Source organism: Poeciliopsis prolifica, unplaced genomic scaffold (assembly GCF_027474105.1).
Source record: "Poeciliopsis prolifica strain line A6 unplaced genomic scaffold, Auburn_PproV2 SCAFFOLD006, whole genome shotgun sequence".
Lineage (NCBI taxonomy): Eukaryota > Metazoa > Chordata > Actinopteri > Cyprinodontiformes > Poeciliidae > Poeciliopsis > Poeciliopsis prolifica.
The window spans coordinates 15,114,886-15,139,841 of NW_026562381.1; the positions used below are offsets into that span (position 1 = coordinate 15,114,886).

At 39.7% G+C, this 24,956-nt stretch overlaps 2 protein-coding genes across 2 annotated transcripts in view; both read right to left on the bottom strand.

The window, feature by feature from the left end:
- Positions 1–4,507: 4,507 nt before the first annotated feature.
- LOC129360501 (protein sprouty homolog 1-like) lies at positions 4,508–8,011 on the bottom strand. Its single transcript, XM_055030785.1, has 2 exons — positions 7,670–8,011; positions 4,508–6,489 (listed from the first exon to the last, which is right to left on the bottom strand). The coding sequence occupies exon 2, from the start codon at positions 6,437–6,439 to the stop codon at positions 5,366–5,368; it is 1,074 nt and encodes a 357-aa protein (XP_054886760.1). The 5' UTR covers positions 6,440–6,489; positions 7,670–8,011; the 3' UTR covers positions 4,508–5,365.
- A 2,213-nt stretch (positions 8,012–10,224) lies between these two features.
- Positions 10,225–24,956, bottom strand: part of LOC129360497 (ribosome biogenesis protein SPATA5-like) — a 110,110-nt gene continuing 95,378 nt past the window's right edge. Inside the window, exon 16 of the mRNA XM_055030776.1 lies at positions 10,225–10,502. Coding sequence (XP_054886751.1) covers positions 10,323–10,502 — 180 coding nt within the window. The 3' untranslated portion in view covers positions 10,225–10,322. The remainder of the gene's footprint in view (positions 10,503–24,956) is intronic.

The window sequence follows — 24,956 nt, forward strand, 5'->3', positions numbered from 1 at the left end:
GTTGATGAACAGCAAAGACAACGTTCAATTAATTACCTAAGGATCTCTGTAAATGATTGCTGAGGGTCGTGTGCTGCTGTGTTGATCTTCTCTCTCTGTTATTGCCATTTGGTCCTTCTGGTCTTTGTTCAGGAAACTGACCCACAATCGGATGCTTTAGAGACTCAAGCCCTGGTGAAACACCTCCATCCTAAATAACACTTGACACCTGATATAACAGCAGTTTGTCCCTGAAGGCTCTTTAAGGTTCCAGGGGAGGGAAAAGGCTGCGTAAATAACTGTTTGTCCTCTCACATGCTGATGAACAGGAAGCAGCTGGAAGCTAATTGTTGTTTTGGGCTTGTGATGAACCTAAAAATATACTCACAGTTTGAACCATTCCACTGAAAGGTTTTTACGGAAACTTTTCATAAAACTTTTCAAAACATGACTTTTGTAAGTCATGTTTTGGAATAAATTCCTAATTTTTAATCATAAGACATGAACAAGAATTTAGTGCAGTTGTAATAAAACTTCTATTAACAAGTAAAGCTTTTTTGAGAATCAACAGCAGATCTGTCTACTTGTTTTTAGTTTTGTATCATCATAAAAAATTTATATTTTGCATTTGTCTCCCATTGTCCATAACATCTAAACAACTGCGTACCCATGATCATATTTATCCATGGAAACACTTGACCATTATGCACTTCTTATATTAGCTAAACAAACCTCAGAGTCATAGATTTTGCTTTGAGAGTTATTTCTAATCAAGTAGCTCAGGGTTTAAGCCCGAGGTCACAGTCACCACCTCCTCAACAGTTCATGCTCCTGTTCCAGACCTGCAAGCAAACTGGTTTACTCTGATGAACCATTGTGCATCATTTATTTCTCTTGGTAGAATATTTTGCTTATTACTTTCCGACAATTGTGTTTTACAAAATATTTCCACTGGTTGTGGTTGCAACCACTATGTGACTCGTGAAACATGACAGATTGTCACCCCTCCTCCCATCCAAGTAACTGAAAGGTCTCTGGTTGGTAAATAATATTTCTTGAAGCCACGTAACCATATTTTCCTACAATTATATATGACTAAAATTTTAATTTTAAGAAGTGACTTTAAAATGTCAGTTGTTAAAATGAGACATCATTAGTCTGACTGTCACATGTCCAAAACTACAAAGTGGTGAAGAGAAAGAGTGACAGAACATGTATTAGAATGTATGAATCCTTGTGAAGGATCAATAAACTATTATTTATCTGGTTGTTAATGAAGATTAAGTTTAATCTTGCTGTTTACCTGGATTAAGTCAGATTCTGCAGATATGTAGGAAAGCATCAATGTAGAAAATATATTTAGCAATAAATATTCATAGAAACTTCTTACTGGAGGTTTTACAGTGTAGCAAGACAAAACACAGGAGAGTTTTTAAGTCTGCTTTAAATCAAAATAGTTCTTTATTGATGTCAAAATCAAGCTGACTATAAAGGAAGATGATGATATTCCTTTTAAACTGACAGAGGCATAGACTTGTTAGAGAATAAAAATAATGTCTTCTTTATTATGATAATAATATCTGACAGAACAGACTCTAGTTTTGGGAGATTTTTTGGCATCGTTGAAAGATTTTGTGGGGGCTCATTGATCTTATGTAAATCCTTAAAAGGGAAGCTATATGGCAAAGATAAGTTTCTGTAATGTTTATAATTTTGTATCTTTCATCTGGTGGAGTGCAGAGCATTTATTTCTGATGTTTGAAAGTAGCTGAACTTTTGGTCCAGATTTTATCAGGACCTGTACCGGTATTAAAATCCTTACCCAACATACTTCATGTTCCTCGGCCACAATAGAGCAGGATATCTGAGTAGATAACTTCCATAAACTTTGGTCTAAAAAACAAAACAAAAAAAAACTGCTTTTTCCGTTAAAACCCCTCTGCCTTCATGTTTTTTTGGTGTGTTTTGTTTTTTTATTCTGATTACAAATTTCTATTTATACGCTGTGAGGGGAAATAATGAAAACCAGATGAGAGTGGGGAGGAAAGCTGAAGTAGGCCTTTTTGGTGATGAATGTTGTGGAAGGCGATGACTGTTTATATTCTGCCTTGCCAGCAGAGATGCCCTGGCTAAGAAAAGGACTGCCCCGGTGAGGATGTGTGGACTGGAGGTTCCATCATGACTCATTTGGTAGTCATGCATGTTTGTACTTTGGTAGGCCCCCTAAAAATACCCTAAAGCTGCAGTAATGGACCAGCCAAAGCTGACAGCATTACGTGGGTGTGTAGCGCTGCCAAATGTATTCTGAAACAAGTGCAAAAAGGAGGAAAAGGGAGGCGATGTCACTGTTTGAGTCACATTTCAGTTTTTCATGTACAGTGGAGATAATAAGTAGTGAACACCTTCAGCTTCTTCTTAAATCATATGTCTGAGCTATATGCTCAAAGACTGCCCTGCACCATAATATTCTCAATATTAGTATGCTTATGGTTAATGTGTGAATGAACATCTAAATCAATTTTGGTCTCATCTGACCAGACTATGTTTTTGCACTATTGATGTATTGTTTAAGTCAGCATCTGGAGCAATTTGAACATGTTTTTTCTTCAGTGGTTGAGTCTTGAGCAATGAAAGTGCACAAAACTCATTGCAGTTGAGTATATTACATGTTCCAGTTATGTTTTTAGGTCTTTCTCAAGTTCTCCATGAGTCCTGGTATCTCTTCTATTATTCGTTTTGCAAGGAACACCGACTCTTTTCCTTGATTGTGGGTAAATGTCTTTCCCAATTTCAGAATATGAATTTAGCAATGCTCTCTTCAAACATTCATATGCTTAAAAACACTGGTTATACTTCTATGACCAGTGCAAATGGTTACATACCTATAACCTATTATGAAAATCGTCTAGTGTGATATCCTGATGATTACAACCCCTGTTAATTTATACAAGTTGTTGTTTTTTTCTTCAAAATACTTATCAGTAAATAATAGTTTCTTCTTCAAGTGTTCAAGAGTTCTTTTTATTCTATTTAACTACACAAAGCCTACTTTATGGGATTCATTATTTTCAAATTCAGCAAGTATGGATTACATAGACTGTTGCCAACATATGGGGTGAATTTGGAACATATTTACTGAGAAAATTGTTTAGCATTTATTTTCCCTGATGTTGTTACAAACTCTTACTCCTTAGACTTCACAGTTGACCTGATTAAAGATTTTAAAATAAGTATTGTTTTCACTTAGGTTGGAAAATGCTTTGTAAAGACAGCCTTCCTGTCTACCGACTCTTGAGTACAGTTTAGATCTCCTCCATACACCCCCAACCCTAAATCCGTACAGAGGAACTACAGTGAAACCTGAAAAAAAGAAAAAAGAGGCCTCCTATTGTTTGCTATCACCCAGAAGCCAGGAGCAAATGGGGGGCTCAAATTACCAGACTGAAAGGTAGCAGGAAATTGACAAATCGCTAATCCACTCTTTAACTATTCAAGGCAACAAAAGGTACATTCCACCAAAAGCACACTGAGGAGAGAAGGGCCCGTTTGGGGAGGGGGGATTTGAGTCTGAGCAACAAAACAAGACACTTCCTGTCTACTTGGGTTTTAGTTTCAAGAAGAACCATTAATTTCTAAAGTGCTGAATCCAAAGATCCCCAGACATGCTTCATGTAGAGCAAAATCACCACTATGTCACAAATCCAGCTGGAGGACATTTCTGTCCCGTTCCCAGAGGAATTTCCAGGGTGAAGTGTACGCTTCCCAAACTGCTGTTGCTTCTTCCTGACCAACCAACACTCAAAGTGATGATCTCATTCCCTAGGGGCCCGGAGGTGCAGAAGTGTGTGGGTGTCAGTTAGTAGCTGTGGGGGCTGGAGGGGTCAACGGACTTCCAAAGTGATAAATTCAATGACAAAAAAAAAAAAAAAAAAAAAAAAACAGGAGTAGGGGGTACTCGAGTCTGGGAGGTGGCTGGATTGGCTCCTGTCGTTGCCTTTAGTGCAGGAACCGTGCCATAAAAGCAAAGCATTGATAGCCTGGGTTTATTATCTTTGAACAGGTGGCTCCAGCTACTCGTAATGGTCGCCCTTATTCCTGCAAGGCCTTCCTGCAACGTGGAGACCATTTGGGAAATTGGGAATAGCCCAATATAGCCGCACTAAAGTTTCAGGAATAAACTACAGAGCATAGTTTTGTGGTGACTCGTTTGGCTGGTGTAAGCGACCCACAGAGTTTATGCAAAAGAATAAAGTAGAGATGCTAAGCTCATCATTTTAGAGACCTGTACTGTTTAAATTTTAAGCCTACTGTGGAGAATCAGATCAAAAAAGCCTTTCTGAGAATGTCAACAGTTGCTTTTCAAGTTGCAAGATGTTTGTGCATGTTGCTCTTGTTTTGCCAGAAAACCCCCTCACAAACACCACAAACACACACACACGCACACACACACCCACAAACACAAATCCAGAAAACTTTTCAAAATCAGTTACAAGTCCCATTTTCTCAATCAAGACACCACACAGCGCCATATTTTTCATTAATTAATATATTTTCTGCATTAAAGTTAACATAGTTTTCTTTTGTGCCACCCTTTAATTTTCAGTAAGTATTTTTGATATTTTGTTATATTCAGACATGAGTAAATTTAAGACTGTCTCTTGCAATAAATATCATAAAATAATAGAGCTTCACATAATAAATATTTTTTTACAACAAAAAAAAATGTTTGACAGACATTTTTTTCTTTTTTTTTTTTAAAATAGCCAAAATTCCTCTTACGGAGCATACAATTTACACAAATAAAAAATAAACATGGGAAAATGCCACAGAATGAGTGTGAACAGTCCAGATGGGTGGAAGGAGAAACATATCCAAGTGGAGAATACTATGAGATGGATGTGCTTTTGTTAATGCAACACAAGCAGAGGAGCCACGGCGTTACTGTGGCAGCAACAAACCTGTCTGCTACGAACACCAGGTAACAGCTACATAATCGCCCTAAAACAGATCGTCCTTCACAGATTTGGTGGGAGGCAGCCCCCAACAGGCACAGACCGGAAGAAACTGCCAGCCTCAAACGGAAGAAGCACTTTTTTCATTTTTAATTAGAATAAAAAAATAGTGTTATTCAGGGAGCTGGGGGACAGACAGAGAAAGAATTAAGGCAAACACTGGTCTGTAAAAACATGGTCCTGATCCAGAGAAAAGCAAAAAAATGAAAAATATTTGAGTGGTTTTCGTTACTCCTTTGTAGCTCCTTCGTGTTCTGCAGCCAGGAGAGGAGTCATGTGGGAGGTGCTTGATAAACATTAATCTGTGTCTGTCACTGTTTTTACTGTCATATGATCCACATCGGGAACGTCCTGCACGCACTCACAGGAAGCGATCAGGAAGGTTTCTCCTGGCTCTGTGGAGCCCAGCTCTCCAGTTTACAATACACAGTGTTGGAGTTCTTGCAGCGACAGCCAGGCCTGTTGACCCGGTCATAGCAGCCCTGGCACGCCTTCAGACAGCCCTTGACAGGTGGGTAGCATAGCAGACAGGGGAAGAGTACCGACATTAATCCCATGCACAGGAAGCGGGAGCAGCAGTGGGAGCGCGACAGCGAGCAGGGGTGGTCAGCGCATGAGTCCCCCTCGTCGTCGTTGGAGCAGTGGTAGAAGATGCCTTTGACCAGGCACATGCACGTGCCGTGCTCCAGCGCGCTCTCCGCCGAGCACAGGCACTGGCCGTTGCAGGCCAGACACGAGGGCAGGCTCCTGGGGGCCGTGCAGTCGCTGCACTTGCACTTCCCACAACGCTCGCAGATAAACTGGTGGCCAGCGGCGACGGCTGCAACCCCAAAGTCCGATTTCCCTTTGGTCGGGGGCTTGAGCGGAGCCTCCGGGGGCGGCTGGTGGAGGTGAGGTCCTTGCTGCGGCTGTAGCAGGGGTTTGGGTTTGGGCTGAGTCCGAATGGGCCGCTCTGCCCGGTGGTGGTGCTGCAGGCCCACACCGGGTCTCATTGGGGGGGAGCGTGTGAGGAGTCCCTGCTCAGAGGAGGCGCTGCTGTTGCTCCCTGAGCTGGCAGCACTTCCTGTGCTGGTGGAGCGGCTGAGTCCCGGGGCCCGGGGGCCTCCGTACTGCGGCCCCGAGGCCACCACCACCATGCCACCCCCACCGTGGTGGTGACCCGACGGCTGGCGCTCATAGTTGTTGTTCACATTGACGAGGATGACCTCATGGGTCCTTTCTTGCTTATCCTGGGGCCTGGGGGCCACACGGGGCGCTGGGGGCCTCCGTGCCACTGAGGGCCCCTCTGTGTACTCATTGCTGGAGCGGATGGCCTTGATTTGTTCCAGGGAGAGAATGGCGGCATGCTGGAGCTCCCGCTCGTAATCCGACCTCTGCCGGGTGTCGAGGGAAGGCTGCTGGATCACCACTAATGATCCGGCGGGGCCATGTTGACTTTGGAGCTCCATCTGGGGGGATCACCACTTCCGACATTCACCGTGGACATGCATTGGAAAACCTGTCCGGAAAAGAGACCAGAGAGAGAAAAAGGACAGAGGAGATGCGATCAGATTGAGCTCACACTCAAAAACAAACAGTGCCGTTATGGAAGAAGAGCTAAACACAATTCTAGTTAAACACTGTGCTGTCATCTTATTATCATTATTACCAAATTGCGTCATAAAAACAGGATTAAATTCTGTCAAGTCCATATTTCTCCTTTACACAGTCCTTAACTTCTGATCTGGTGAAGTGAGGAGGAAAAGTTGAGTATTAACGAGACTTTGAGACTTTTCTTCCCAACACACACAGATCCAAACTTCAACAGGCTCTACAAACACTTCCCTCCTCATTTACATTTCTATGACTAGTTAACATTTAAATGCAGCGCAGCGACGAAATGAGGACACGATCCAAGGGAACTAAATGAGCTGCCTCACTTAGTATTCTATTACAACACCGAGGAGAAGCTCAGAGACATGGGGGGCAAAACTACAGCATTGGGAATAAATAAGGTCAGGGCAAATGCATTCAGTTTGGGAGGGATGAAGGGTTAAAATGTGTTCTGGCAAAGTAGATTTTGAGAGTTATTATAGTGCAAATATTTCCCCTGATGTGCATGTTTACACCATAAATACGGGCAGGAATTTGAGTTTTAGCCTTCAGGGTGTTCTGAAGCAAACGTCAACCTGCAGGAGGCCGAAAGGCAGCAGGACAGACACAAAAACACATGAGCTCAACTCAGCACACTAAAAAATCGATTTTTGGCTGTTTGGCAAATAAATAGACTCTTTCGTGGTCTGCTCTCCTGCGTGAATTCGCGCACCTCGTTTGGATGATCGACGCAAAGCGCGTTTATCTGAGCAGGACGGAGCGATAAAAACAGGATCCCGTGGAAAACACTCGGGAGTCAAGAGATCAGGACGCTTCCAGAGACACGGAGGAACTTATGAATGAAAACAACCGCCGTGGGTGGGGGAGGGGTGTTTATTACAGCGCAGTCACGGAGCGACACGGGCATGGAGATCCATCAACCAAAATCACCGTGAAAATGTTACGTTAAGTCCGAGCATTCGTACGCAACTGTGCCTGGACGTTCAGATCGGAGCCCAGCGTGCTTCCTGCGCTTTAGTCGACCAACAAATAACCGAAAACGCAACATAAGTGACTCAAAAAAAACCCGACAGGAGAGCGCTTACCTATATGCAAGCATCCATAACGTGGAATCCATCAACCAAACAATCTAGCAAAACTCCATCCAACAGGAAGAGGTCAATGTCCAAACGCGGACTGCGAGGTCTAACGCTTAACATTAAGTTTGATAATCCAGGCTCGAAAGTATCCCTTTTACTGCGTTATTCCTTTTGTTTTCGGTGTCTGCGTGGAGAAAAAGTTCAGCGCTGGGTGCGCATGCATAAATCCACGGCGGAGCTCTGATGAAGAAAAGACACAAGTCACTCGTGGGGAGCTGCTACGCACTTGTGGAGGCCGATCTTGCGAGTTAAAGGAGTCCGGTTGGAAGAGTTGCAGAGACGGAGAAAAATAAAAAACACGTCCAGGAGGCTTATATCCAACACTGCTGGGAGCACCGATTGCGTTCTGGCCTTTATTTCTAGTTCAATCTGCGCGGCGGTGCGGAGGAAGGAGCAGGAAAAAGAAAACGCTGCGTCCTCTGTGCGCTCCCTCCAGCTCTGTGGGCCTGTTCTGCTCTGAATGAATGGGAACGAAGCGCTCTGTGTTTGCTCCACAAGCCAACTCCCATTGACCATTCACGGCTCTGAAAAAGGATACACCGCATCCGCTCCTGATTCATTGGGCAGATGTGGAAGGCCGGCCGATGGAGAGAGAGGGCGCGCTGAGTTAAGGTGGAACGGGTTTTCCATTCTGAGCTGAGGAGGAAGAGGAAGAGGAGGAGGAGGAGGACCAGGCAGCGTCAGAAACAACTACTTTCCGATTGTTATGATTAATGACATGAATGAGGCTAATATGACTAATAGTTATGTAATGAGCATCCCGGGTGGTTTATTTATATAATCTTTCTGCTAATATTTGCTGCATAATTTAAACATTTTTAGAACTTTTGTACCAGCTCTGGCATTTTTTTTTTAATTTGTAGTTTTATTACATTCAGAGTGATATTAAACTTTCATTTCTGTTCATTTTTACGTTAATTGCTTACAAACTAATGAAATACTAAGATGTAAAAGTGAAAATATAACAAACATGATTACAGAAAGAGTTTCTTCAGGTAAAGAAGTAGTCCGCTAACAGATGCTGCTAATTCAAGACACGTTAAAAAAAGAAAAACTTTGCATTTTGTCAGGTGTAGCATTGAAAATCCACATTCAATCCCACAGTCGTAGTTTTCTCTGTCATTGTTCCCTTTAAACAGCTCAGACTTCATTTGCGTGACTTTCCCAACAGGTTTTTGGGGGAACACATCAACAGGATGTCTTCTGAACTCTACAATGTTCCCATTGCGTATTCATGCAGGGCTTCACAGGAAATGAAATGCGTGGAGGTTGCGTGGAGGTGAGTTTTATGCATCATGCTGAAGTTCCGTTAATGTGCTGATTATTTTTTTCTAGTAGCAGGTCGAAACGGGTTAGTCTGAGACCACCTTAAGAAGAAAAAAAAAAAAAAAAGCAGCCCACAGCCAGGGGGAAAGACTCTGCCCCCCTCTGCGCCTCTCTGCTGCCACCAGCCCCCTCCTCTCCCCTCCTCCTCTGTTCCTGACTGTCTGCTTTGATTGGTGTCGCGGATGCGCTACATCCGGATCCATGAGAAAAGGAAGTTCAATACAAAGTCAATTTATCCCATTCAAATGGAAAAATCAATAGATGGATGACCCCGGGCGCCAATTCGGGTCAGCAAATGCTTGGGAGGGGGGAAAACAACAAACAAAACATAAAAATACCTATAGGCTTTAAGCTGAGAGTTGAAGCGAGTTTGTGGCGCAGTAATGAGTGGATGTAAAAATCCAGCCTCTTGGTGATACTGCAAATCCCGCGACAGATGGCCGCCTGGATCCCAACTCTTAGTGGTCGGAAGTGCGGACGGAAATCTCACGATTACAGCAATTAGCCTATTTTCCACGTATGGATGAGATGAATATACCAGCCGTGACCGTTTTTCTCCCCCGTGGATTCTGATCTGCAGCTCCACGAAGCAAAGTTTAGGAAGCAGAAACGCACCAGGAAGTTTAAGCTGGTTATTTTTTTTATTAAATGCATGAAATAACTGAATATGAGCAATAAAATAAAATAAACCTCACAGATTATGCATACACACACACACACATAATCTAGAGACTGGATCCCAGTCTCTACATTATTTGTACAGTCCCCTGATAGTTTTTATTTCCAGGATTCTCCTACATTTACCTCATCAATCTTCCCATCAACTCAGCCCTGACCCTGCTGGAAAAAAGAATAACACGGCATCATCACGTTTCACTGTTGGGGATGATGTGCTTAGGTTGATGGAAATTGACATTTTATTTTAATAACACAAAATTTAAATGACACAAATGCAAGTGACACGTTTCAGATTATATGAAAAATGTTGAAAACTATGTATTTTCCTTCTAAGTTCACTGCTATGTACTACATTGTCTATCAGATAAAATCACAATAAAAGCCCTAAAGTACTTTTGAAAGTTACTGTAAAGTATCGTCAAATATTTTTCTTATCAAACATGAAACAGAATTACACAAAGATATTGTCACAAAAACAGGACTTCAGCATTCATGACTACTTTTTAATATATATCCAGTTTTATTTTGCATGTTTACATAGAATGCAAGTGAATATGTATGCCACTGCAGTGTCATAGGGTCCAGAGTGGCGTTGTCAGAAGAAACAGAAGCCGCTGTGCTGCTGCTGATAGCTGACGTACGACTGGACGAGCGAGTCGGGGATTCGAGGCTTCACTGTGTTCAGGGCACTTTCAAAGTGTTTGGCCTCGATGTGTGCAGCTTTGATGTCCTCCTGCAGGGCCAGGAGGGCAGCCTCTCTGCATACTGCTGTTATCTGGGACAGGAAACAGGCACAGACATTCAGCTGTCAGGCTGAGCGGTCAACTTCACCGCGTCATGTGATCGAGTTCACAACACAGAGCTGCGGTTTACAACAGGCATGGAGCTATAAAAGGCTGAGCAACAAACAAAAAAATTCAGTTACATCCAGTGGAATATGCTCATATAAAATTATAATACAACAATTTAATTTTAAATTAAAGAAACAAATACGTCTTTGTCATCTTCTACATACCTGAATTTGAAAAAATTACAATTGCCTTCTGAAGTGACCCTAATTAGAAAATAGAATAATCCTTGTGTGTAATTTAGTCTCCACATTAGTGGAGAACTCCCAGGAATATACCTCCTTGTCTGCTCAAGTTTAAAGTGGAGTGAGGTTACAGAACTGGATTTCTATAGTGCTTTTCTAGTCTCGACAACTCAAAGTGCTTTACATTACTGACACATTCACCAAACTACACTCACTATTGTGCACAGATTATACAGCCATTTGCAAAGTTAATGTTAAGTATCTTGCTGGCAAAATCCTTAAGTTACATTGGTTATTAAAAACAAAAATAAGAATGCAAAATTCTATTTCATTTTTATGAATATAAATTTACTTTTGCATGGCCAAAAATAGTCTTGTGCCTTTAGAAAACAGATCTGTAAATCAAACCAGATTTGAAAAGTAAAATGGGTCTTTAAATTTAGCTACAATTAAAGAAGAGGTATTTAATTCTAGGACTAATTGTTAGGCTATTCTCAGCAAACAGATTAGGGCAAGAATTACTATTTCTTCAACAATATTTGCAGCCATTTATGAACTCTTTGTGCTGGTCAGTCAAATTTGTACCATTCTTAGGATACATTCAGGGGATGCACAAAATCATTCAACAAATGGTCAAATGTTAGGCTGTCTTGGTAAAGCTAAAGTGTACTATGGAGTTAGATCAGGCTCAAACAAAATCTAATTGAGACTCTGTGGAAAAACCTCCCATCAAAACTCCAATCCAATCCAGCCTGGCCATTGCTTTCCTACATAGATCCTCGATTATCATCTCCCATCAGTGTTTTGTCTGTGATTTTTCCCATTAACCTAAATTTTTACAGTTGAATTTCAACTGGCCCAAACAGTGAACAGAAGGAGAAGTTGTGAATAATGATATATTCACAAACAGATTACAATTTCTGCTTTAGAAATTGTAATCTACTTGTATAGGGTTGGAGTCCATGTTGGTCACACTTCCAAATATTGAGCAATTAAAGTTTGATCAAGAGGAATATTTAAGAGATTGTATTGCATGTTAAGCCTGCAGCTCTCATTAACAGCCATGTCTTTGGCTAGGCACTTCTCTCTTTGCAGTGGGGGACTGCACTAAAATGTTCGGTTGGTTTTATAGTATAGCTTCCTTTACGATTGAGCTCGTGTATTACATATGTCACCGTTAACATTATCAATTGGGTAAAATCAAATCCAACAGCTTAAAACCTCAACAGAGTTCACATCTGCAGGATGCAATTATTTCTGAATAGCTGAAGGTCCAGACTCGTTTTAGAAAGCAAAGTGTAGAAAAAGGAGCTGATTTTTACCAGGATACGTCCAATCTAACTGAGAATGAGGTTTATGACACAATTATTAGTCTCTAGATGTGAACAAAAACCCCAAGACTCAACAAAACATGCAGCAAAAGGTGTTTCTATTAAGTATCAACTGACTGAAAATCGTTTCTGTTTAACTTCATAATTATGCACCACTTTTGGGCTGGTCAATCCCAAAAAATTTCAGTAAATGCAATAAAGTTTTTTGGCAAAAACGTTAAAAACGTAGTTCAGTATGACTGCGAATTTGTCTGTTTCTAATGCAGAAAGAGGCGATGTTGTGACAGCTTCTGGTTTTATAGCTTTTTGTCTTAAATGTAAGGCAGATGCATCAAAATGGTTGGTGATGAACAAAATTCTTTTAGAAGTACCCTAAAATGATCCTCGAGTGAAATACTCAGCCATCCCTACCAGAGTTGGACAACGAACATGTCAGAGACAGGAAAAAACACTGTCAATTGTTAAAGCACATGACGATCAAGGCACTTTTCCAAACCCAGAGAGTAAAGCAGGAGGAGATGGAGGTCTGAACGCACTCAAGAATGCTCACAGCATGCACGTCTCGGGACAGGTGCTTTGCAGATGTCAGGATGTGAGAGGCCTGTTTCCCCCTTTCTTCTGTTTCAAGCCAATGAGCTGCACGATTCAGGCAGGGTAAACACGCAGGGCTGGGTTAATTTTGTATAAGAGCTTCCCATCATTCAAGTCATTTAGGCCTGTCAGTAATAATGATGCAAAACAATGAGGCTATGCATCCCCGCCGCCTGTTTACAAATGCAGAGTGGCGACTGAGAGAGATGCCACATGTTGAACAATGAGAGTTCATAAAGTTTCCAAGCAACATCCACAAACAGGAACAGACAAACACTGCCGCACAATCAAACTGCAATTTCTTATTTATGCAGAAACTTCTGCAAGCGGCGGTGGAGCGCATTTGACTGTTTTGTACCATGCTCATCAGGTTTAATAAAAAGTTATCTGAAATACACAAATGGTGTTTGAGAAACACACACAAGCCCTCACATTCATCCTGATCTGCGAGGCCGATCAACAACTCAGTGTTTCCTGCTGAGTGTTTGCTCGTACGGACCTTAAAAAACACCAAGCCACAAAGGCAAACAGGACGAGCAAAGAGCCGGGCTGTTTGTAGATGTGAAGGCATTCCTGAACTCAGCCAAAAGCCCAGCATTACCTTGATACCCCTAAAGATGGGCCCCCCATGCTCTTGTGACGGAAAATTGGAGGGAGAGAGAAAACTGCAAATGCACAGAAATGGTATGTGTGCGTGTGTCGTCTGTGGCAAAGATTGCTGACTGGTGTCAGGCCAAATAAATTGCAGAACTCTCTATTTTAATGTTATTGCAATGCAGACTTCATTTTTCAGTGCTGTCATAAATTCTGTCAGCAATCACTTAAATATATGGAGCGGGCTGAAGCGATGCACTGCGCTGACGGCTCTCTGGTGGGCGAACACCAAGCTTCTGCTGGTGGCACGCAGCCAGGCATAAAGCAAAGCAAATTTCAAAAAAAGTAATCAAGAGCCTCTCAGTTTGAAGGTAAAACCTGCTGAGTCATGATGAGGATAGAAGTTAAAGGCCAAGAGAAAATTTTGATGATACAGCAAAAACCAAAGTAACACCTTGTACCCTAATGCTGCCGTCATTCCATCAATTTACTGTAAACAGAAATATCTTCAACATTTTCACTTATATATATATATATATATATATATATATATATATTATATATATATATATATATATATATTACAACAGATTATAACAAAAGTCTGTCATTCTATTTTCTTATGTCTGATGTGAATCTAAGTATTTACAGAATTTCTACACAATCGTAAAAATTTAAAACTTTCTCAGATAGAAATTTAGAGTTCTGAGTTTTTATATTTAATTTTTATTTTGAATTCATTTAAAGTGTCTGAAATCCTTCCAGACACTTCAAGATGGAAACTATAAACATGGATGCATGGATGGATGGATGGATGGATGGATGGATGGATGGATGGATGGATGGATGGATGGATGCTTCGTCATAACAGGAAGTTATTTCCTTCATTATCAGCTTCCGAATCTGGGGTAGAAAACAGCAAAACCACATGAAGTAACTGACACATTTTACTACAAAAGATTTGGTTTTGCAAAGGCTGCTCTCTACTTCCCACCAAGATTTCTTTAAATAATGCAAATCTGACTAATTTAATAATATTTATAATATTTAATGAAAGTTTATATTAATTTAGGTCTATATAATTTAATATCAAATGTTACTTTTTTGCACCACAAATGTGAAAGAGTCAGCCAGATATTTAGGCCCAATTGCCGCTTAGTTCAAGTTTAACTAATGACAAATGTGCCGAGCAAGGTTTTTGGAAACTTTTCTATATTATCATCTAATTTATAGCTTGTACTTTGGCCTGAATGTTGGAGTTTGGACACTGAAGTCATTTTAATGAGGTTATGAAATGAAACTGGGCTGATTTTCGCTCAGTGCCGCAGGCTGTTGCTGCTCCAGCCAATAGGGAGCCACAACCCAGAACCCTGAATACAACAGCAGCCTTTATGCTCTGCTGGTCACTGGACTACAGTCACAGCTACACCCTACATCATGCTGCTTCACTACACACAGCAATATTGAGCTGAAAAGAAGACACTGGAGGCACAAAGTGATACATGGCAGCATGTTGAGGTCTGCATGGGAGGTCCTGTTGTTGCAAGATAAGACAACTCTCAACCAGAATGTTTAAAACAAGAGGAAATAGTAACAAAACATTCAGCAGGAAATAAGAAAGAGTTTGAATGAAAAGAGTATACACCCTCTTTCTCTATCCTCTAATACCAGGTTCTAAAAACACCAAAATATATCTTCAAGCACACAGAAGATTCCACATTACTTATTACACAATAATAAAACAGAAAAGCTGGTTTTAAGCAACTACGTACACCCTATGATTCAACTGTATAATTGACTCAATCTCAAACGAGGTTATAAGGTTTGAAGAAATTTGTTTCTATGCAGGTTGAGAATTTACCACAGCATTTCAATCAGATTGAGGATTGGGCTTTGACTGGACCACTGAAACCCTTTGATTCTTCTATTTCTCAAGGAGTAATAAGAACAAGAGTTCTGGTTGTTTTGGAAGCTGTGGTTGCGCAACAAGTTTTACTCATCACAAACAACGCAACAAATCAAACATCTAAGTGTACTTGAAATAAGATCAAATTAACAAACAAGTAACTTTTCATGAAGATTCAGGAGATTATTTTAGGTCAATGATTATTTTGACCTAAAATGCTGATGAATTAGTGCTTTTTATTTCACTTATAAAAAGGGTAAAATATCTTAATATAAGTGAAATAATGTCCAAGTGGAACTGCAGTAATACATTTTAAAATAAATATTGAGAAACTATTTACCTGAAACAAGCTTCTAATATCTTGCTGAAATCATTTCAGCAAATTATAGAAATGTTACTTAAAATTTTACTTGTATGTTAGTCTTGACTTCTCTCAAGATATCAGCACTCAAAAACTAGATCAAAAATACTTGGTAAGATTTTGTGTTTTTGCAGTGAACGCTTTCTCTGCCATGCTTAACAGATAAATGCATGATTTGGATCAAAGTTTACTGTTCCAGAATCGTTTCGCAGATTTAAGGGGAATCTGATGGAAAGTTTGGCAGCTATTTTAAATTTGTCAACATTTATCAACAGCCTTTCTCTCTGTGAAAAGATGTGACTATGGAGCAGCAAAACTCCTGCTTTTATACAGCTGCACATTTATAAGCCAAATACATCTGATCAGAAGCACCTGGGTTTTTCTTTCCCAACTAAATACTTATGAAGAAGCAAAGGTGTGCGAAGTGTTTCAGTATTTCCAAGATGTAGTAACTTTTACTGCATTCTGCTAGGTAAAACCCTAGAATTATTTGCAAGAAGACTGCAAATATGTATTTTTGCCTGCAATATTTTACCCGGAGGAGGTAAGAAGCTGCACCAGTTAGAGGACAACCTGTTCAGCATGACAAAAATAAATCCTTCTCAAGGTGGAATGAGAGGGGGAAAAGCTTGTGACTTCTGGCAGCACATACCAACGTTCTCAGGTCAAATCTGTCTGGTGTACTTTTCGCTTCCTACTTCAACAAAGGCGCTCAGTGAGTGTATCAGACGGCCTTAATGAAGGGCTTGTTACCCAGACTGCTGGCTGCAGATCCACTAGACCTGGAGTGTGTGTTTACTATCAATCCGCCCTTGTGTCTATGGCGGGCCACATCCACTCCTCCCGCAGCCCCTTTCTTGCGCACACAAACGGTTACATTTACAGGAGCGAGCTCCGACAACTCCCCCTCTGCTCCGCCTCCCAACAAAAACCTCTCCTCCATCACTCTACAAGTCCTTTACACATAACCTACGGTGCACACGCCCTGGCTGACACATAAAGAACTACATGTGTGCAAACACTCATGCAATCATTTGCATTTGGTTTATTAATCCAAGTTTTGAAAGAAATGTTTTCGCAACCATGCATGCATACGCAAACACAAACACATACTTCCCCTTCAGCTCACTCTGCATGCACACGCTACATGGACATGTCAGACTGCTTGCAAAGACTTGCATTCTTGGGAAGTGTTGAGTAAACACATACATGTGTGCTTAGCAAAAATTCAGTCATTCAACCCTTAGAAGTTGCAGCTAAAACACAGCTTTAAGATTAGAAACTATAAAACCACAGAAGAAGAAACATCCCGTAATCAGATCTTTTGGTATAATCTCAGTTTTCAGAGTTTGCAGTACAGGAAATTATGGATATAATTTCTTTAATCAAGTGAATGTTCAAGGCGTCACCCTGAAACAACACTTTCCAAAATTATATTAATGCAGGAAGATGGGAAAGAAAAACAGAAAACTTTAGGTTCAAATATTTAATGCCAGGGATTATTTTGGCTTTAGTGGAAAACTTTATGCTTTACAGGAATCATTCTCCTAAAATATGCCCAAAGAACAACATATTACCGCCATCCAGAGTTTAAGAAAATTTAAAAAATACAGGGATGTGTTGCATTCAATTTCTAGAGAGGAAATTAAGTAATCTTTAAATCAAACAATGTTGGGGGTGGTGGAGTGCAGAGCCTGAAGCCTCGACCAGAAATAAAACATTTCATCCTCCAAAAAGGTTGAGAGGAAGTGTCTGCAGTGACATGCCTCGGCCAAGAGAAACAAGGCCTGACCACAACTCCATGTGAAACCTATTTAAGATTACAAGGCGAGTGAGAGGGGAGGTTAAAGAGAGGAGGTGAGGTTAAGCACGGAGGGAGGAGCGTCATGCGGGCGGGAGAGAACGGAAGCATGGCACATGATCATAAATAGCAGAGTCGAGTGCCTGAGCCGTGGATGAACGTGAGCATGCTTGTGCTCCCAGCAGAGGAATTTAGGCTCTGCAAAGGAGTGTGATGATGAAATTGAAACCGTGTGAGCTTTCGTCACCATATTAAAGTCCAGACAAAATGAGCAGAGGGAAAATATCTGATATTTCAACAATAAATTATCTCTAGATGGATGTTTTTCTATTTAAATAAGGTAAAACATCAAATGCCTGGCACACAAAAACATGTGAGAGTCTAAATTTCTGGAGAATTAATATATTACTTCAGTAGAACCTGTTTGACAACATGAAGAAATCAAAAATTGCAACACACCAAACCCTGAAGACACATATCCAAATAAACACTCATACACATTAGAGGTGTATGTGTGCATTTCAGCCTCAATGTATCATTTTGATCCTGGGTGAATTTAATTCGTAGAAGTCTCTTCATGTTATATAAGGTTTTACTTTGGAAATATAACAGTTAAAATATATAAAAAAACATATAAAATATACAGTTCAGCTTAATGATCTGGAATATTTGGCATGAAATTGAAATTTCCCCACATAAAATAACACAGAAGTTTGTTTCTCTTCTCCATAGTTACTATTCCAGTTTCTAGAAAACTGGAAGCATCAGGAGAAACTGTTGATTAAGGCTGTCTGCTACGGTCACTGAACACCTACGTCGAAACATGGCTGCTTATGAAAATAGAAGCAGCAATAATTTAAGATGTTTTGGCTCCTTGACAGTTGTTTTATTTTTGTATCGCAATGTTTTCATCTTTCAAATAAAAATAAGGACAAAATTGTATCTATTGTCCTGAGGATAGAGTTAGAACTTAATGTTTCAACTTTTAAAAAATAATAAATTGTAGAGTAACTGATTATACACCAGACAAGTTTAAAACTACTAAAATGTTGTCAATAAATACAATAAATATATCAGATCAAACACTACAAAACAAAGAAAATGCATCATAATTAGATATAAATATACTATATAAAAGCTCAAAAGAATCATTAAAACTAATTAAACTGACAACATCAATACCATGCTCTGTCACCTGACTCTTGCTTATGTTTTGATACCTTTTTGGGATAACACCATATCCACTTGTAATTTATGAATGGCCAAGGGAGGTCAGAGGTCAAATTTGCAGGTTTTTAAACCAAAATGTTTTTGTGAAAGAGGCTTATGAGTTCCCCCTACCACAGATTAGGCCTTATTACAACATCTCTTAGCATAAGCTTTCCAATACGTACAAATAAGTTAGTCACAGTCTGAAGTAGCAACTTTGGAACAAACTCCCTGAAAACCTGAGATGTGTCAAAACTTTTGGAGCTTTTAAACCAAAACAGAAAAATCTTTTACACCAAAACTGTAGTAATAATTTACTATGGCTTTCTCATAACAATATCAGTCACCAGCCCAAGTGTTTCATCTGGGCTGGTGGCACACCTGAGATTGATGAGTGATGCTTGGCATGTATGAAGCTGCTGCACCAGCGACATTTTGGTGAAGAAAAAAATAATTGAAAGTACGGTGCGGGAAGGCTCTGGAAAGAAGAATAGTACCATTAATCTCAGGACGGATCCACCCAGAGGAGCATCAGAGATTTTTGGCCGTTTGTTTGCTAAAGAATTTTAGCACCGGGGAGTTTCACGCCTGGTAAAGCCGACCACTGACAAAATCACAAGTGGTACATTTTGAGGAAAAGAGAAAAACAACATATTTAAAGACAAAAAAAGGAAACTATAACACGGAGCATCTGATGGACGAGGGATTGCGAGGGCTCAGCCTTCTCGATGGATGTCACCTGCTTGAGGAAATGGACATTCACGGTAAGCCCCCTTCACACTGAGTGTTTCGTCAGGTGGCCGTTTTGTTTTCTTTTCTCTGTTCCTTCTGTCTCCATCAATATGCACTTATTGTTGCAGCCCTACTCTCCCGTAACCAGTGAAAAAAAGGAAGAACGAGCAAGAATAGGGAAGCGGTAGGTAACACACTTCTGACCAGATTGGAGTGTGATTCAAATCATATCACCAAATAAAAATTAGTGTGTAAAGCACAAAACAATAATTCAATAATAATTATAATTGACGTTTTTTTCATTTATAAAAATGTTGGAAGTGCAAACTTTCTGCTCCTCATTAACTTCTATACGAGGGATTCAGGTGTTGTTCCACCAGACCCTCAGGCAATTTTTGTTTTGGAAAGAGCCATGTGGGATCGCACCTGCACTGAGGCCACACTGTGTTATGATTATGTCTACGTATGTGTGTGTGTGGCTGTGTGTGTGTGTGGGTGAGGCGTATAGTTGGGCCTCTTATTTGGGTGGGGGGGTAGAAGAGAGAAGTGTTGTTCCTTCTGAAATTTAACTGTTACGATAAATAAATGGAAGAACAAAAATTAAATAAACTAAAGGAATGGTTCATTTGGATGAAAAACAAAAATTTAGATTAAAACAAAAATTTAATTATTAGAATTGACATTCTTTGTATCTTAAGTCAGGAATTAGTGCTTAGCTTCAATAACGGTAATCATAGATCTTCATATGTATTCTCTATAGCACTAGTGTTTCAACTTGTTAATGAATTTACAGTTTATAGTCTAAGTCCCTAAAGACTACTGTTCTAATTTCACCTAAAACTACCACACAGCCAAGGCGGTCTATGTATACCACTAATGCCTGTTGATGCATATTGAACACATACCAAAGATCCTAAAGGAAGGACACACATCTGCCTTCCTTAAATGATGTCTGCTCTTGCCTTTCCCCTTTTAAAGAATAAACTTAATTTCTCTATACTGTCAATTAGGAGCTTTTAAAATTATTTTTTTTTAATCTAACCTTGCCAAACTAAATTTAAGAGCAGTCCCATTCTTACTGAACAAATTTAAAACATATTAAATCTATAGTTTGTTGTAAAAAGTATTTATTCGAGGCCCCTGATGGTATTTGGGCTCTAGTTCTGGTTTCTCTTTTCAAAAACTGTAATGGTCAGGTTTTAATCTTAATATAATAACTTAATCACATTTTATATTTTTCCTCCACTATATTTTTACTCTTGCCCTCTAGCTCAGGTTCTTTCTCTCTTTTTTGCCCATTTTCTACCACATTATTATAAACTGCGTGTTGGGCACGCTTGATGGTTCATATTTCCCTGAAAAAAAATCCAATTGGTTCTTCACCATGTACTTACACATAAACCACAGCACAGGCTTTATATTTTTGAAATGTAAAATTAGGGCCGCATGGAAGCTTCCTCTGATCCAGGGCTCTGTTAAGGGCCAAAACAGCCTCAGAGCCTGAAACAGAAGGAGAACTGTTTTCTTTTTTAAACCTTTATTTAACTCTGTCAACTAAAATAACATATTCACGCTGTCAGGAGCCAAAAGGCCTGTGGGGTGGAAGTGAACTAAGGGGTTTGAGGAATTCAGGAGAAAGGTGTTAATAGCTTTTTCCTCGCTTCCTTTGTTGAACGCTGATTGTGTTTTCTTTATCAGCAGCATCTGTCTGAGCTACTATGTGACTTTGTCAGTGGTCAGCCACAAGAAAATAACACACATAAGTCCAGACAGTAAAGTGTATTTTGGAGAATTGCTCATACATTCCACTACAGCTGACATATTCATTTGATGGTTATATTATGTTTTCCTCAGCAATCCTGCAAGGATTATGTGGGTACCAAGAAAGGAAGGATTGTGTTTCTTCTTGTATATTAATGTTGCACATTTTGTACCATCACTATTATTTGCACAATGACACGTTTTGTGTTCTTTTTTTCTTCCTTCTTTTAGGAGCTTGTGTCCTTGGTGATAAAAATCTTTACAACAACAAATACCAGGCCATAAATCAGACAGTCAACACACAGAGCCAGAGGAGGAACAGCCACAACCACAACAGGTGTTACGGGGAAACCATTTGTCTTCCTGTGAGAGTGGTTTTGTGTGTGTGCCATTATATAAGAGTATGGTTTTTAATTGTTGGGAAAAGACTTCTGGAAAGCCTGGATGCCTATTCAGACTCAAAGTCTCTAAAATACAAGAGTTCAATAATATAAAATCAATGTGTAACAATGCAGTGTAAAGTTCAAGATTATACACATTTGTGTTGCTGAAAGCAGAGATCCTTTCTCCAATTTAACTGTTTTAAAAATATTCTCAGATCAGACTTGAACCAAAGTGATCAGCAATCAGGATAAATTATTATTATTAGAGCTACATTAACCCTACTCTTAACATCTTTTTTGCAGGATATTGAATTCAAAAGTACCATTTACCATTAAAAATGGATGACCTCAAACCAATGATAAATCTTTAAAAGAAGCTAAGTGCTTTTATTTTGTAGATGATAGTTTACATCTATTTATCCTTGTGCTCAAATTGGCTACTTCTTTTTACACAGTTCTTCTCCTCAGGCTACCTACAAACCTTGTTATTACTTGTATTATTATATATATGTTGCTTGACAGCAGCATGGGGTTGTGCTGCACAAAGTTGTGCAGCCAATCAGAAGAAGTCATACATCCTAAATACATGTCTCAGCGAGCTGATCGCACTGACTTTCAGAAACATAGAAGATACTTTTTAAAAATAAATTAAACTTGAAGGTGGTCATTATCATGATGCTGCAACATAAACAGGTTATTATGAATCATTAACAGCCTACGCTCTGCAAAAGTTCCTGGTGATTACTTCAAACGCACCCTTTAACATGACAAGCAGTTATTTATATACACTATGGTAACTCAGAGGGGTCATGAATAATAATTTACTTAAATTATCAACACTTTCCAGCATGATTACATCACACAACAAATTTATAAGGTACGAGTTCCAGCTGTCAAATCTAATTCAGTATTGAGTCTTTAGAGCCCTGTCCAAGTCCAAGTCTTTGATTCTGAAACTTAAATGTCTCTTTACAGACAGAAAGATTAGGAAGATGGGAGGGGTGGGAATTTATTGTATTATTTATCACAATTAACTTCTCATTATAATGAGAGATTTGATCGATCATTTCAGTGCTAAATTTTGATTAATAACTTTTAAAATACCCAAAATCTGTCCATTGTGTCAGAAGACTTAGTTTTACTATTTTCTCACTGGCTGTTCAATAAGAGTATCAATAAATGTCAATACATTTGAAAATATAATATGCAGTTGCTGTGTGCAGTGTGTAGGTTTTGTGGCTGGTGCCCTAAAGAGCATATTCAAATTGTTATGTTTATTAAAAGCGGTATTTGTGTTTGTGCCACTATGATTTCTGTGTCATCCAGAAACCATACAGTTGCCTAAAACAGAAATAATAAATAGTTCTTATTGTTACTTTCATTGTTATTACAATACCAGAACAAAATACTTTGATAAAATTTGAATTCCCAACCCTAAAGCCTCTTTCAAGGTTTTTGGTAAAAAAGGGGTTAAAGGAACCGTTGCAGCGCTGGTTGTCAATGGATGTTAATCACGCGTGTCCAAGAACACCAAGTAGCTCTAGAGAAAAAAGACCTTCATGGAGTCATGGTTGAAGTCATCCATGAAGATTTATTTTTTTGACATAGCTGAACTGAGCTCAAGGTGCGGATGTTGCAACATTGTGAGATCACGTGCGAGAGCACCAGGCAAGGTTGGTGCTGCCTGCTGGTTATCACCACCTCCATAATGTCAACTTCCACTTCTGAGCCAAAAGTGGCCATGCATGGGAATCTTGTTTTTTCTCCCCCTTCTTTTTGTCAACAAGTTGTCAACGTCTGCCAAGAGCTCATTACTGCAGTGTTTTTGCACTCTGCTTCCTCGAGGTCACATGTCAATCAAGCTCCATGGGGGGGAGATCCATGAGATCCTCATCTGTAAGTGGTGGCAGACATTATTTCAGTCTTCTCAGATTCTTTTTTGAGAAAATTATAAGATTAAGATAAAAAAAAACAACAAATTAGAGAATATTTTTTGTGTTAATATGGGAAAAACAGTTGAATTGATTTTTAGATTATTTTTATATCAAAATGTTTAGATATTATTTCAAACTCAAACTTTCAGAGTTCTCCATACATTTTCAGTTCAATATAAAAGTTTACTATGATATCAAAGTTTTCTGTCGACATTTCTACATAGACGGCAGATAGATGAATGACAGATGGTTGGTTGGATGGATGGATAGATAAAATATAGATGAGGACTTGCATAAAAGATGGATGGATGGAAAGACAGATGATTGATGGATGGATGGATGAACATGGAAACATGGACACATGGAAAAATGAAAGGAGGATGGATGGAAGAATGGGTGAATGAATAGACAAACGGATGGATGAATTGATTCTTGTCTCCTTTTTTATGGAGTGCAGGGAATCGCAAGAAAACAGTAAAACTAAAAAACATTTTGTTCACAAATCAAAATGTCTGTTTCGTACCAACCTGTAGCTGGTGTCTGCTCGCTGCCGATGTCAATATTAAAAATGAACTCAGCAATTCAAAAGAATTGCTGAAAGCTGATACAGTCTTGGTTTTTCAACAAAGCAACAAATGAGGCCAGAACAAACTTCATTTATCTAACAGGGAGCAATAATTCCCTAAGGTCTTTTCATGTTAGGGCTTGAGAAGAAGAAGAAAAAAGAGCAGCACAGCATCACACCTTCTTTGAGGAGCAAGTTTAGCCTTTCTGTTTCTTCTTATTCTTCTAACAACACTGTGATTACAGTATCAAATGTTGCTTCTGTTTGGAGGACTTGACGACAGAGGTGAGGAAGGAGAGCCGGGAGCAATTTTCTTGCCTGAGTGTAAGTTAAAATCTGTTGTGGGTGGAGGGGTAAGTGAGGGGGAAGGTGATGGTTGAGAAACCAGATGTCACTCCAGGCAGGTAGGAAGATGGGTGAATTTTTTCTTTTCTTTTAGCAATTTCTAGCTCCGAGGAAACAACAAATGTGTCCTGATGAATGACAATCCCAACCCCCATCTTACAACTCAACCTCTCTCTTCTCTCTTACAAGTCTGAAATACCAAGAATGTAATAAAAGTCGGCGCTTCAGGTAGTCAGAGTGAAGAGTGAATTGTTCTGAATGTACCTATATGTGCAGCGCCTAAACATAGATCTGGATACCTGGCACGTTTATCAGATTACACTGAACGTAAAAGTCAACTCCTCAAAGTTTGAGGCAGTAGTTCTCAAGCGGAAAAAGGTTGACTGCTCCCCTCAGGTTGGCGGTCAGTCTGTGCCTCTAGCGGGAGTTTGAATATCTTGGTGTCCTGTTCACAAGTGACGGTTGGATGGAGCTGGAAACGGATAGATGGATCAGGGCCTTGTCTGCCCAAGTCTGTTGTGGTGATGAAGGAGCTGAAAAAAGGAAAGCTCTTGAATTACTCAACTATGGTCAGGAGACATGGATCACAAATGAAAGAATGAGATGCCAAATACAAGAAGCTGTATTGAAATTCCTCTGTAAGGTGGCCAGGCTCTGCCTTAGAAACAAGATGAGGCGCTTGG

Bases quoted from the DNA above. Each gene is read 5' to 3' on its own strand.
- LOC129360501 (XM_055030785.1), bottom strand. From the start codon at position 6,439: ATGGAGCTCCAAAGTCAACATGGCCCCGCCGGATCATTAGTGGTGATC.